Source organism: Arvicola amphibius, chromosome 6 (genome assembly GCF_903992535.2).
Source record: "Arvicola amphibius chromosome 6, mArvAmp1.2, whole genome shotgun sequence".
Classification (NCBI taxonomy): domain Eukaryota; kingdom Metazoa; phylum Chordata; class Mammalia; order Rodentia; family Cricetidae; genus Arvicola; species Arvicola amphibius.
Window position 1 is genome coordinate 92,948,684 of NC_052052.2, and position 13,024 is coordinate 92,961,707.

General features: G+C 41.8%; 1 protein-coding gene across 1 annotated transcript in view; it reads left to right on the forward strand.

Moving 5' to 3' along the window:
* C6H10orf67 (chromosome 6 C10orf67 homolog) overlaps positions 1-13,024 on the forward strand; it is a 97,439-nt gene that overhangs the window by 41,221 nt on the left and 43,194 nt on the right. The window contains exon 9 of the mRNA XM_042055317.1: positions 1,110-1,175. Within this exon, the coding sequence (XP_041911251.1) occupies positions 1,110-1,175 (66 nt within the window). The remainder of the gene's footprint in view (positions 1-1,109; positions 1,176-13,024) is intronic.

The following is a 13,024-nucleotide window of genomic DNA, read 5'->3' on the forward strand; positions in this document are numbered from 1 at the left end:
AAGAAAGTGAGAGTCCAGAAAGGAATCCTAGGCGTCATCAGAAGCCATCTCTTAAAGGGCAAAGTGTGTGGTTTCACTAGCTGGGGCGGAGAGGTACATGAGAGGGAGGATGGCTAAGATCAGACACAGTGGAAGGGGTCACTCATGCCAAGGGGTTGGATGCCTTCTGAGTCCTTGGAGAAACCTGGGCACTGCGCTAGGCTCAGACTTGTGTTTCATCTAGGTGAATAAAACTGGGCGGTGGTGGCGCACGCCTTTAATCCCAGCACTCAGGAGGCAGAGGCAGGCGGATCTCTGTGAGTTCAAGGCCAGCCTGGCCTACAAGAGCTAGTTCCAGGATAGGCTCCAAAGCTACAGAGAAACCCTGTCTCGAAAAACTAAAAAAAAAAAAAAGATGAATAGGAAGGGCAGGGGTATCTGAGCCAGGGTGACGAGTCAATGGGTGGCTGAAATAAGCAGTAGATAATAGAGTCTTGAACTGTGACTCTAGAGATGTTTATCAAATTAGTAAATACAATTAATTGATTGAGCTGAGCAAAGGTCTAAATTAAGGTTTGAATTTTACCAATAAAACAGAGATTAAACTACAAACAAAAAAAACCCCAAAACAAAAATTACCAATAAAACAGAGATTAAACTACAAACAAAAAAAAAACCCCAAAAACAAAAACAGAAACAAGAAAAAAACTGCATAGGGACAGAGATAAAATGTGTGGTTTTAAGGGGTATTTTCAGTCAATATGAATATAATTTGATATGCAAATAAATATAGCACAAAAATCTGAAGCAAGAGAATGTAACATACGGAAAGTTAAGCAAAGTTGTTACAGGAACTAGACTGACTTCCTGTGCTGCTTGGTGAGGTCGTATTTGAGGGTGGCAAGGGAAGTTCTAAGTAGTGCACTGGCATTGGTTTTGGCTATTAATTTTTTATTTAATAATATTATCAAAGCATAATAATCTATAGGAAATTAATTTTCTCTTTGGTCATATTGTGATCTGTTTTTTCTCTTTATTAAAATGTGTTTTTACCACGCTCTCCTGAGGAAAGCATTTTAGGTGTTGTATTCTTATCTTTAATCAAAATGCCATATTTTTCTCTCTTACAGTTAATGGACAGTAGAGACAGATTGAGATATGAGTTGGATTGTGAAAAATTAGCCATTCAAGATATGGTAAGATGATTTATATTCCCTCTAAGGAATCTGAATTCGAGACTTTAATTTAACCTGAATGTTTTAGCTGCTGCTTCTGTAACTTTGCTGTGAACTGTTTGTTTCTACTTCATCAGACTCCTAAGTGTACATATAATTGTAGAGACTTTTAAGTAGGCGTGTGTGGGGACATCGGAATGATGCTATGATAAACCGGAAGTAAACTCTGGGTAAGAAACAGTCTGCCCACTTAATACAGTGTGCAAACTACTTTCATTTTATTCTGGGAATCTGAAAGCAAAACGGAAGCTGAGAGGCCAAGATTTTGAAGGATTTGCCATTTTCAGTTACAAATTGCAGTGACTGACAAGAAAGGAGCCCAGCTAGATAGTTTGGCATTCTGTGGTAGTCTCACAAGACAACACTGCCTTTTCAAGTTCTTTAAAGAGAACTTTCCAGACGGCTGGCCTTTTATCAGTTCCCTCCCCACCCCCAGGGCCCTCACCACCAGCTCCTGGTGCTGGTCTGGCTGTCAGCTGATCACCACCACTATGTCTTTGTTACAGTGAACTGTGTTTATTATAATAAAAAATAAACACAGCTTGACTTGGGTCTCCAATGTGCCTGGAAATAATATGATTCTGTCTGCAGGAGACAAGGTTGCTCCAGGAAAGCCACACCACTTCGGATCCTGAAACATTGCCTTTTTCACAGCTTGTCACACTTGTGCCAAGTTGTGACTGTCTCCCCAACTCTGTTTTGTTACTCCCGGGCACCCTGTGTTTTGGGTTCCTTGTCATAGAAATTAATGGAAAACAATGGTCCTGGATTGCAATGAAGCCTTCTATGAAACCAACTGGGAAATGAAGGCGAGGGGGGAAAATTAAGACCCACTATTCACAAACACCACGCGTTAGCAATTTCCTTATTTGGTCCTTTACTTTCAAATACCTGCATATAAAAAGCCGCCCTCTGTTGAGTGCATTTTGGTGAATTTCTGGTATTCTCACAGCCTACCTTCCTGGGCTCTTCCAGCGAAGTCCAGCCTCTGCCTCCAAAAGAGTTACACGTACACATAGTGTTTATTAAAGGGGGATGTTTTTACTGGGGGGAGGTAAATGTGACTTTGTTAGCTTGTCAGCAGCAACAGAGAAGAACGCAGCACTCCAGCAGAGAATTCGCGCCCTTCCTGGGAGTACCCCCCATGCCCTTTGCTTTTTTAAAGACTGTAAGTGTTCAGCGGGTGCTATTGTCTCACCCACAGAGGAACCAATCCCTTTTTATTTTGTTGTTTAGGAGTTTGTTGAGCCCAATCTTGTTGCCAAGCAGCAAGCGTCTGCCTCAAAAAAACAAAAACAAAAACAAAAACCAAACAAAAAACCCCAAAACAAACAAACAAACAAAACAGAACAACGTTAGAGTTTCTAGTATGCTTAGAACTAGTTTGGGAGGGTTCCGGTTTTTAGTAGGGGCGCAAGCTTAAGCCTGTCCTCCAGATGAAGGCTGTTATGGTGGACTTGCTTCCCTCCACCTCCCCAGGGCATTGGTGCTGCCTTAGAAGGAGGTGACTCGGGGATTGTTGGCGCTGTTGTTTCAGGCTATGCTGTTTGTCCATAAACCAGAGGGGAGGAGTACGTTGGAGGGAGTAGAAGAAAACCTAACTGGCTATTATTTTATAAACAGCTATTTTCTCACTGAAAGTCTCCTGTTCTTTGGTTTTCTGTTACTGTTTCCTACAATGTTTTCTGGCCTGTTGAAAGTCTCATGTAAGATGTCAATATGTATTTAAAAAAAAAACCCAATAAGCATAGGTAGGCAATCACATGTGGTATGTTAGAATTGTCATGAGATGACTATTTGAGAAATCAAAGCAGGAAAGAGTCATTTGGGCCCACAGTTCCCAAGGTTCCAGACTGTGGCCCACTAGGATCATTGTTCCTAAACCTGTGATAAGTAGAACATCTGTGGCCAGAAATGGTGGCGCTTGAGGTACCAGGACGAGGCCAACCAGAGGGACCCAGGACAAGACACGGTCCCTAAGAACACGCTTCATAATTTCTCCAGCAAGTATCACCTTGAAGTTTCAGCTACTTCCTAATAATGCTGGCTACTTATTAATCCCGTTGTAGTATACAAATGCATTGATTAGATCAGAGTTCTCCTGATCCAATAGCTTCTCCATGATTGGATCAATTTTCCACAGATTTAACCTTTAACACACAAGTCTTTTGCGGGGGTGGGGGGAGGAGGAGTTTCATATCCCTGCAATAGCATCTGGAGAAATTGTATCCCTAGGAGGGACTTGGAGAAGCACAGGAAATAGTTCTGCATCTTCCTATGGTCCTTAAGCGAACATTTCCCATTTGTCTTGAAGTGTGCAAAGGAGTGAGTTCCTCATCAGAAGAGAAGCTTGGTTGAGCCCCTTGCTTGACCTGATACCCATATGCTTCATCTCTCTCTGCTTTCTTGGTGCTGCCTAGAGACAAGACAGACAGTACAGTTTGGACTCTACTGCCATTCCGGGGACAGTACCAACAGACTCCTGGGGCCCATGTGTTTCTGGAATTGGGCTCCAGATGTCCTAATTTCTTTAAGTGCATGCTCAAGTCAGTCTGGTCCTATTATGTGTGGCGGTGTCTGGCCAACCAGATGATAAACTGATGTTTCCAGTGGTCTAAGGAAACCCCACTGATCCCAAAATTCTGGGAAGACTAATACTGAATGAGCAGTGGTGGTGTGACTGGGCACAGGCTGTCAGAGATCTTCTCTCATGGTCAGTCCCATTGGTCAGTCCAGTGTGTCCCCTGCAGTGCTGGACAGCCGAAAGCCCTGTTCAGCCTGTACCATCTACTTATGCAGTCCAAAGGGCAGACGGCAAAGCTGGCGAGAGGAAGAACTCCCTCTGTTAGTGGTTGTTCACTCCAATGAGACCCTCCACTGGACACACATGAGAGCTAGGAAAGATCTAAGGGAATTAATGCCTTATGGTTATTAAAAATAATTTATGATTTACAGAACCAAAAACAGCTTTACGGATTCTGAAAATTCTTGGACCACATTTTGATAGCTGCTATACTACTTAATAGTAAGTTGGAAATACACCTAGCCAGTTGTAAAGGAGATGTCTTTGCTCTTTTATTCTTTTGGTCTTCTTCCTTTCCAATTCATTTATCCTCTGATAACCTTTCCTTGGCACACTGCTGTCAGAATGTTACCTTAGTAACCCCCTCTCTACTCTTTTCATTGTTTGTTATTATGCTTTTGAGGGAAGAACCTGCTGATCTCCCTGTTTCAGTCTCCCAAGCCAAAGGATCGCAGTTCTCCAGCCACACCCAGCTACATTAATATATCTCAATGGACTGTGCTACTAATGTTAGGCTCAGGCGGAAAGTTCCAGATGCGGGGCTAGCGAGGTGGCTCAGCATGCAAAAACACCTGCTGTGCTATCACTAGCTCCTGTGTGCCAGGTGTTTCCATGTGTGCCAGTAACTCCAGTGCTGGGTGCGGGAGGCGGAGCCATGAGTGTGCTCAGGGCTTGTTGGCTGCCAATCCGGCTGAGAATCGGAAAGTTCTAGGTTCAGTAAGAGACCATGTCTCAAGGAATTGGGATGGAGAGCAATAGAAGAGAACACGCAACACCAGTCTCTTGTCTCTTCTGTTTCCTTCAGTAGTGCCACCACCTGTTAGGTAGTGGTTCTCAACCTGGGGGTCATAACCCCCACAGAGGTCTCATATTGGCTATTTACATTAGGATCCATAACTGTAGCCAAAACTACAGTTATAAAGTAACAATGAAATAATTCCATAGCTGTAGTGGGGTGGGGGTCACCACAACTTGAGGAATCCTTCAATAAAGTGTCACAACATTAGGAAGTCGAGAACCACTGTTAAGTTTCTACAGCCTCTCAAAACAGAGCCAACAGCTGGGGACCAAGGTTCAAATCCACAAGCCTGTGGAGGAGATTTTACATTCTAGTCATAACTATTATCACGTGGAAGTGTGTAGAAGCTATCCCTCTCTTTAAGGAAGTGCAGGGCCGTCACACACAACTATGAGAAGATTCGTTTGTGGCCTAGCATCTGCTTTTACTCTTTCCATCTGATGACTCATAGGTAAGATATTCAGCAGACCCAAAGTGAGTCCCTTGCAGCTCTGCCAGGCATCTGTCTGTAACGACGTCTCTTCTGAGAAACATCCGTGGCCAGACAGCTCCTATTGGAACATTAGCTTAATTTTTGAATGCTAATCCTACACTTGGATTTCTTTGCTCTATTGCTCTGGCCAAAATCTTCAAGTAACTAAGAATAATGTGTCACGGCAGATCAGTTTTGACTGGTTCTGATTTTAGAGAGTTTTTTGTGTTTCATCATCAAGTATCATATTTGTTACAGGGTTAACTCCTGCCTGAAAAGGCTTCTTTTCCCCTAATAATGGGTGCATGTTCAATGAAGCGACCAGATGCTATTCTCGGATACTTTGCACACTTTTATTCAGATAATCATACAGTTTTCCCCTTTGATCTGATCATGTTCAGCTATTACATTAATAGCCTTTATCCTATCATTAAAAAGCCCTGTGCACTTATTTATTTATTTTGCATTTTGCAACTATTGCCTTGTATTGTGAGTGAGGCTCATCTGTGTTTTTACACCACCCTGCAAATTATTCTGAAGTAAAATAAAGTAGAAAGGACTAATTCCTAGATACTGACTTATTGATTTATTTAGAGACTTAAAGTACTGATTGTACTGCCTATTTGCCAAAGATGACTTCATTTGCGACCTAGAACAGCATGACCTAGAGAAATACCTGAAACAATGGATTGTTGCCCTTAACAACCTGCTGTCTGCCACACAAACTTTCCTGTAAAAACCTTGCTTGCTGCTCGCTCACCTCACCTTGTGGCTTTAGATCCTAAAATGAGAACGCAACTGGACCGGCCACCCAGGCCTTTCGGGAGCTGCCCTGGCTTCAGTCCACTGTGAGGTCTCTTCTCCACCACTCTGGCTGCTGTCACTGTGTGCGTATTCCAGAAAGATTTTCACAACAGTGGACGCCCTTTTTCCTGCAGTGAAGAGACATTGTGATGGTTTCCATTTGATGGCCCTCCTTATCCTGAACCTTTCTGCGCATGTGTCCTGGTGCCATGCCCTTCGTATGAGTCTACCCATTGTAATTTAATGTTAATTCCTTATTTGCTAAATAATTTTCAAAATTAACTCTGCGGATGTAGAGTACTGACATCATCATAGGGTTTCACAGTCTCCCAATTTTTTTTTTTTTTTTTTTGGTTTTTCGAGACAGGGTTTCTCTGTAGCTTTGAAGCCTATCCTGGAACTAGCTCTTGTAGACCAGGCTGGTCTCGAACTCACAGAGATCCGCCTGCCTCTGCCTCCCGAGTGCTGGGATTAAAGGCGTGCGCCACCACCGCCCGCCCGGCTCGCAGCCTCCCAATTTTGCAAATATTTTTTTTAATTTTATTTTTGACCAGTCAGTCTGGTATGCATAATATTTAAGTTTATTGCTTTAACCTGTTTCATTGATTACTGGTAAAATCAAATACCTCATGCTATATCTCATACCTGAATGACTTCTTTTCAACCATTCCTGTTATTGCCTATTACATGGTATAACTTTATTTTTATTAAATTGGGTTTTGTTGTTGTTCCCAATGTCTTGTGAATCAGGTAATCAAGTGTCACTGTTGTTCATGTGGGTATCCAGTTTGCTCAGCACTGTATACTGAAGATGCTGTTTTCTTCAGTGCGTTCCTTCGTATCTTTGTCAACTGTGAAGCCGTAGTTTAATGAGCTTAGATCCTCTGATCTGCTCCACTGGTTTATATGTCCATGTTATGCCAGCACCATGCTGGTTTTTATCATCTTAGCCTTGTACTGGAACTTGGAATCAGATGTGGTGTTATCTCCAGCAGGATTCTATTTTCAGGATTTTTTTTTTACCATCTAGAATCATTTGTGTTTCTATATGATTTTTTTTTTTTTGGATTTTTGAGACAGAGTTTCTCTATGTAACAGTCCTGGCTGTCCTGGAACTCACTCTATAGACCAGGCTGGCCTCAAGCACAGAGATCCTCCTGCCTCGGCGTCCTGAGCACTGGGATTAAAGGTGTGCACCACCATCATACCAAACTTCCATAAGAATTTTAATGTTGGGGTTTTTGTTTTTGTTTTTGTTTTTTCCCTGTTTCTGTGAAGAACAGACCTAAAATTTTGATGTGTGTTACATTAACTCTGTAGATTGCTTTGGCAAGATGGTCATTTTCTCAATGTTAACTCTGCCAGTCTGCGACTGTAGGAAGCTCCCCATTTTCTACTGCCTTCCCCAATTTCATTTTAAAGTCTCTCGCTTCCTTGGTTAATTTTATCCCAATGTTTTTGGGAAGACAGTGTTGTTGTGAATGGGATTGTTTCTTTGATTTTTCTCAGTACGTTTGCCATTGACATATTAGGCGGCTATTGATTTCTATTATGTTAATTTTGTATCCTGCCACATGGTAGCTAATGGCATTCTAATTTTGATGAGGGTCATAAACTGATTTAAGAAACCAGTAGAATATATCTAAAGAAAGCTACTGCAGGTCACATTATAATTTAATTCCAGACAGCAAGAGGCCAGAGGAAAAGAATCCTAACCAAAGAAAAGTGTTAGGTCTTTAAATTATATTAAAATAGAACACATACTCAACAACATTGCTTATCTAAAAGAAGTTATCATGCAGAAACAATGACAGAAAGATGAGAAGCCTAGGAAAGGAGAGTGTGAGAGAGAACGATGTGAACAGCAGGCTGCAGACCGTTCTGTGTGAGGTTGAAATCGATGTTCACAGGTGGTAAGACATCGTAATACCATCTAATGTTCTATCCTCCAACTATGCAGAGGAAATGTCCAAAACAAATCCACTTCAGAGGGCCAAGTGTGAATAAGCCAATAGAGTAACCTTTTACCTTCTCTGGTCAAATCAACACAAAAAAGCAAATAACAAAGATCATAGCAGAGATTATTAAAACTGAAAATAGAAAATTAGCAGAAGTCAATCAAAAAGAGATGAGGTTTTTTAGTTTTTTTCACTTTTTTATTACTTCATAAATAATACCATTCAAAATTTCCACTTCCTCCCCTCCTCTTACTCTCCTCTCCCACTCACCCTCCCTCCTTCAGTCCTAAGAAAGAGCAGGGTACCCTGCCCTGTGGGAAGGCCTTGGAAGGTGTGCATTCAAATAGAATAGGATCCCAAAAAGCCGGTACATGCAGTAGAATAAAATCCCAGTGCCATTATCATTGGCTTCTCAGTCAGCCCCCATTGTCAGCCACATTCAGAGGGTCCAGTTTGATCCCATGCTCATTCAGTCCCAGTCCAGCTGGATTTGGTGTGCTCCCATTAGCTCAGGCACACTGTCTCAGTGGGTGGACCAACCCCTCGTGGTCCTGACTTCCTTGCTCATATTCTCCCTCCTCCTGCTCTTCAACTGGACCTTGGGAGCTCAGTCCAGTGCTCCCATGTGGGTCTCTGTCTCTATCTCCATCTGTCCCCGGATGAAGGTTCTGTGGTGATATTCAAGATAGTCATCAGTCTGACTACGGGACAAGGTCAGTTCAGGCACCCTCTCCTCTGCTGCCCAAGGACCTAGCTGGAGTCATGCTCGCGTATACCTGGGAACCCCTCTAGAGCCAAGTCTCTTGCCAACCCCAAAATGGCTCCCTTAATTAAGATAACTTCTTCCCTGTTCCCATATCCATCCTTCCTCCATCGCAACCATTCCATTTCCACTCCCCCAAGCTCTCCCGACCCCTCCCCATCTCCCTTCTCCCTCTTTCTGCTTTCCCCATCCCACCCCCACCCCCTTGCTCCCAACTTTTGCCTGGCAATCTTGTCTGCTTCGAATTTCCTGGATGATCTATATATGTTTTTCTTTGGGTTCTCCTTATTACTTAGGTTCTCTAGGATCACAAATTATAGGCTCAATGTCCTTTGTTTATGGCTAGAATCCACAAATGAGTGAGTACATACCATATTCATATTTTTGTGTCTGGGTTATCTCACTCAGGATAGTGTTTTCTATTTCCATCCATTTGCATGAGAAATTCAAGATGTCATTGTTTTTTACCACTAAGTAGTACTCTAATGTGTAGATGTGCCACACTTTCTTTATCTATTCTTCCATTGAGGAGTATCTAGGTTGTTTCCAGGTTCTGGCTATTACAAATAATGCTGCTACAAACATAGTTGAATAAATGCTTTTGTAGTATGATTGGGCATCTCTTGCATATATTCCCAAGAGTGGTATTGCTGGATCCTGGGATAGGTTGATCCCGAATTTCCTGAGAAACCGCCACACTGATTTCCAAAGTGGTTGCACATGTTTGCATTCCCACCAGCAATGAATGAGTGTTCCCCTTACTCCACATCCTCTCCAGCATAGGCTATCATTGGTGTTTTTGATTTTAGCCATTCTGACAGGTGTAAGATGATGTCTCAAAGTTGTTTTGATTTGCATTTCCCTGACAGCTAAGGAAGTTGAACATGTCCTTAAGTATCTTTTGGCCATTTGAAATTCTGTTGAGAATTCTCTGTTCAGTTCAGTACCCCATTTTTAATTAGGTTATTTAGAGTTTAATTCTTTCTTATTTCTTCCTTTTCCCAGGGGTGGTTTAGTAGTTGACTGTTCAGTTACCATGAGTTTGTAGGCTTTCTGGGGGTAGAATTGTTGTTGAATTCTAACTTTATTCCATGGTGATCTGATAGTAAACAGGTGGTTACTACAATTTTTTTTTATATCTGTGGGTGTTTGCTTTGCTACCACTTATGTGATCAATTTTTGAGAAGGTTCCATAAGATGCTGAGAAGAAGGTATATTCTTTTCTGTTTGGGTGGAATGTTCTACAGATGTCTGTTAAGTCCGTTTGATTTATTACATCTGTTAGTTCTCTTATTTCTCTGTTAAATTTCTGTCTGGTTGTCCTGTCCATTGGTGAGAGAGGAGTGTTAAAATCTTTTATTATTAGTGTCTGGGGTTTGATGTGTGATTTGAGTTCTAGTAAGGTTTCTTTTACATATGTGGGTGCTTTTATATTAAAGGCATAGATATTCAGGATTGGGACTTCATCTTGCTGAATTGTTCCTGTTATGAGTATAAAGTGTTCTTCTCCATATCTTCTGATTGATTTTAGTTTGAAATCAATTTTGTTAGATATTAGGATAGCCACACCCACTTGTTTCTTAGGTCCATTTTCTTGGAAAATCTTGTCCCAACCCTTTACTCTGAGGTAGTGTTTGTCCTTAGGTTAAGGTGTGTTTCTTGTAAACAGCAGAATGTTGGATACTGTTTTCATATCCAGTCTCTTAACCTGTGCCTTTTTATAGGTGAATTGAGTCCATTGATTTTAAGCGATATTAATGACCAGTGGTTGTTAACTCCGGTTATTTTTTTGGTGGTAGTGTTTCTGTGTTTCCCTTCTTTGAGTTGTGTTGGTGGAGGGTTGTCAGATGTCTGTGCTATTGTGGGTTTTGTTGGCTTCCTTGGTTTGAGGTTTTCCTTGTAGTACTTTCTGTAAGGCTGAGTTTGTGGCTATGTATTGTTTAAATCTGTTTTTGTCCTGGAATATCTTGTTTTCTCCATCAACAGTGAAAGAAAGCTTTGCTGGGTATAGTAGTCTGGGCTTGTATCCATGGTTTGTTAGTGTCTGCAGCACATCTATCCAAGACCTTCTGGCTTTCATGGTTTCCATTGAGAAGTCAGGTATAATTCTGATAGGTTTACATTTATATGTTACTTGATCTTTTTCCTTTGCAGCTCTTAATATTCTTTCTTTATTCTGTATGTTTTGTGTTTTGATTATTACAGAGAATTTTTTTGATCCAGTCTATTTGGTGTTCTGTATGCTTCTTGTACCTTCATAGGAATATCCTTCTTTAGGTTGGGAAAGTTTTCTTCTATAATTTTGTTGAATATATTTTCTGGGCCTGTGAGCTGGAATTCTTCTCCTTCTTCTACCCCTATTATTCTTAGGTTTGGTCTTTTCATGGTGTCCCAGATTTCCTGGATGTTTTGTGTTAAGAATTTTTGGGTTTTCTGTTTTCTTTGATCAATGAGTTTATTTCCTCTATTGTATCTTCAGCCCCTGAGATTCTTTCTTCTATCTCTTGTATTCTGTTGGTTATACTTGTCTCTGTAGTTCCTGTTCATTTACCCAGATTTTTCCATATCCAGCCATTCCTCAGTTTGTGTTTTCTTTATTACCTCCATTTCAGTCTTCAAGTCTTGAACTGTTTTGTTTACCTGTTTGATTGCTTTTTCTTGATTTTCTTGGGTATCTTTGAGGGATGTATTAATTTCTTCTAACTTTTTGTTTGTCTTCTCTTCCATTTCTTTAAGGAGTTTTTCACTTCCTGGTTAAGGGTCTCCATCATTTTCATAATGTTACATTTAAAGTCAAATTCATCTATTACTTCTGGGTTAGGATGTTCAAGTCTTCCTGTTGTGTGTTTGCTGGATCCTGATATTATCATGTTGCTTTTCAGGATGTTGGAGGAATTCTTGCACTGGCACCCACCCATCTTTTCCTTCAAATGAGGCCAGCAGAGTCTTGGCATCTTGGTCCAATCTTTGCTGTGGCTGACTGTGTACTTGGGAGATTTCTTTGTCTGCCCTCTCTTAGGTCCCCTTAGCACTGGAGTAGGCTCTCAGATCCTCTCTCTGAAGCAGGTTGTGCTAGGGGATCCAAGGACCCTGCAGATGAAAAGGAGTGCTTGGGGTCAAGGTGGAATGGGGTAAAGAAGGCCAGCAGCTGGGAAGACACCCGCTGGACTGCAGAAAAGCTTAGGGAATTGGAGAGTGCCTGGACTCAGTTCCCCAGGATCATCAGGCTGCGCGGCCACTCACTCACCTCTCTGGATCCACTTAGCATGGGAGCAGGGCCTTTTGCTGGGGAGAAATGAGTTTTTTTTTTAAAGAAATTGGTATAATTGATAAATCTACCAAGACTAACACATGTACGAAGAGATGGGTAAAACTCCAAAATGAGGGCAAACTGAGATACCAAGATAAGGAGTGCAGATGTGAAAAAAACAGGACTTCTGTATCCTGTCCTGTGTTGTCAGAGTTTCTGTCTTGCCCCGTTCCCACAGTCATTAAGTCCCAAAGAAATCACACAGAGGTCTACATTAGTTATAAAATGATTGGTTCATTAGCTCGGGCTTCTTATTAACTCTTATAACTTATATTAGCCCATTATTCTTGTCTATGTTAGCCACATGGCTTGCTACCTTATTTGGTGAGGCAGTCACATCTTGCTTCTTCTGTGGCTGGGTCACAACTGCAGACTAGGAATTCCTTCTTCCCAGAATTCTCCTGTTCTCATTGACTGACCTCTATTTCCTTTCTAGTTATCCCACCTATACTTCCTGCCTTGCTTCTAGCCAATCAGTGTTTATTTGAAATATAATTGACAGAATACAGACCATTGTCCCACACCACTACCCTCCCAAAGCTTAGGAGTCACTGTGAAAGAGGGGCAGGCAGTGGAAGAGACAGGCAGGGGATGAATAAAAGGAAACAGTGTCTTCCAGCCTAGGTAACAACAGGGCCAGTGTACCTGTGAACTCAAGGAGACTGTGACAGCACACACAAGCCCAGTGCAAACTGAAGCCAGACCAGATCTCAGCATGGGAAGGGCAGGCAGACACGGAGTCCTACTCAGAGGTGAGGGGCTGAGCTACTAGGAGAGGAAGATTCAGTTACTTTTAAGAATATGGCCTCTGGTAAGCTCCAGTGGAAGACCACACTTCTAAGAAAATATGGGCAGCACAAATTGGACTTAATAGGTGGAGAATAAAGGCTGGGGCAAAGTT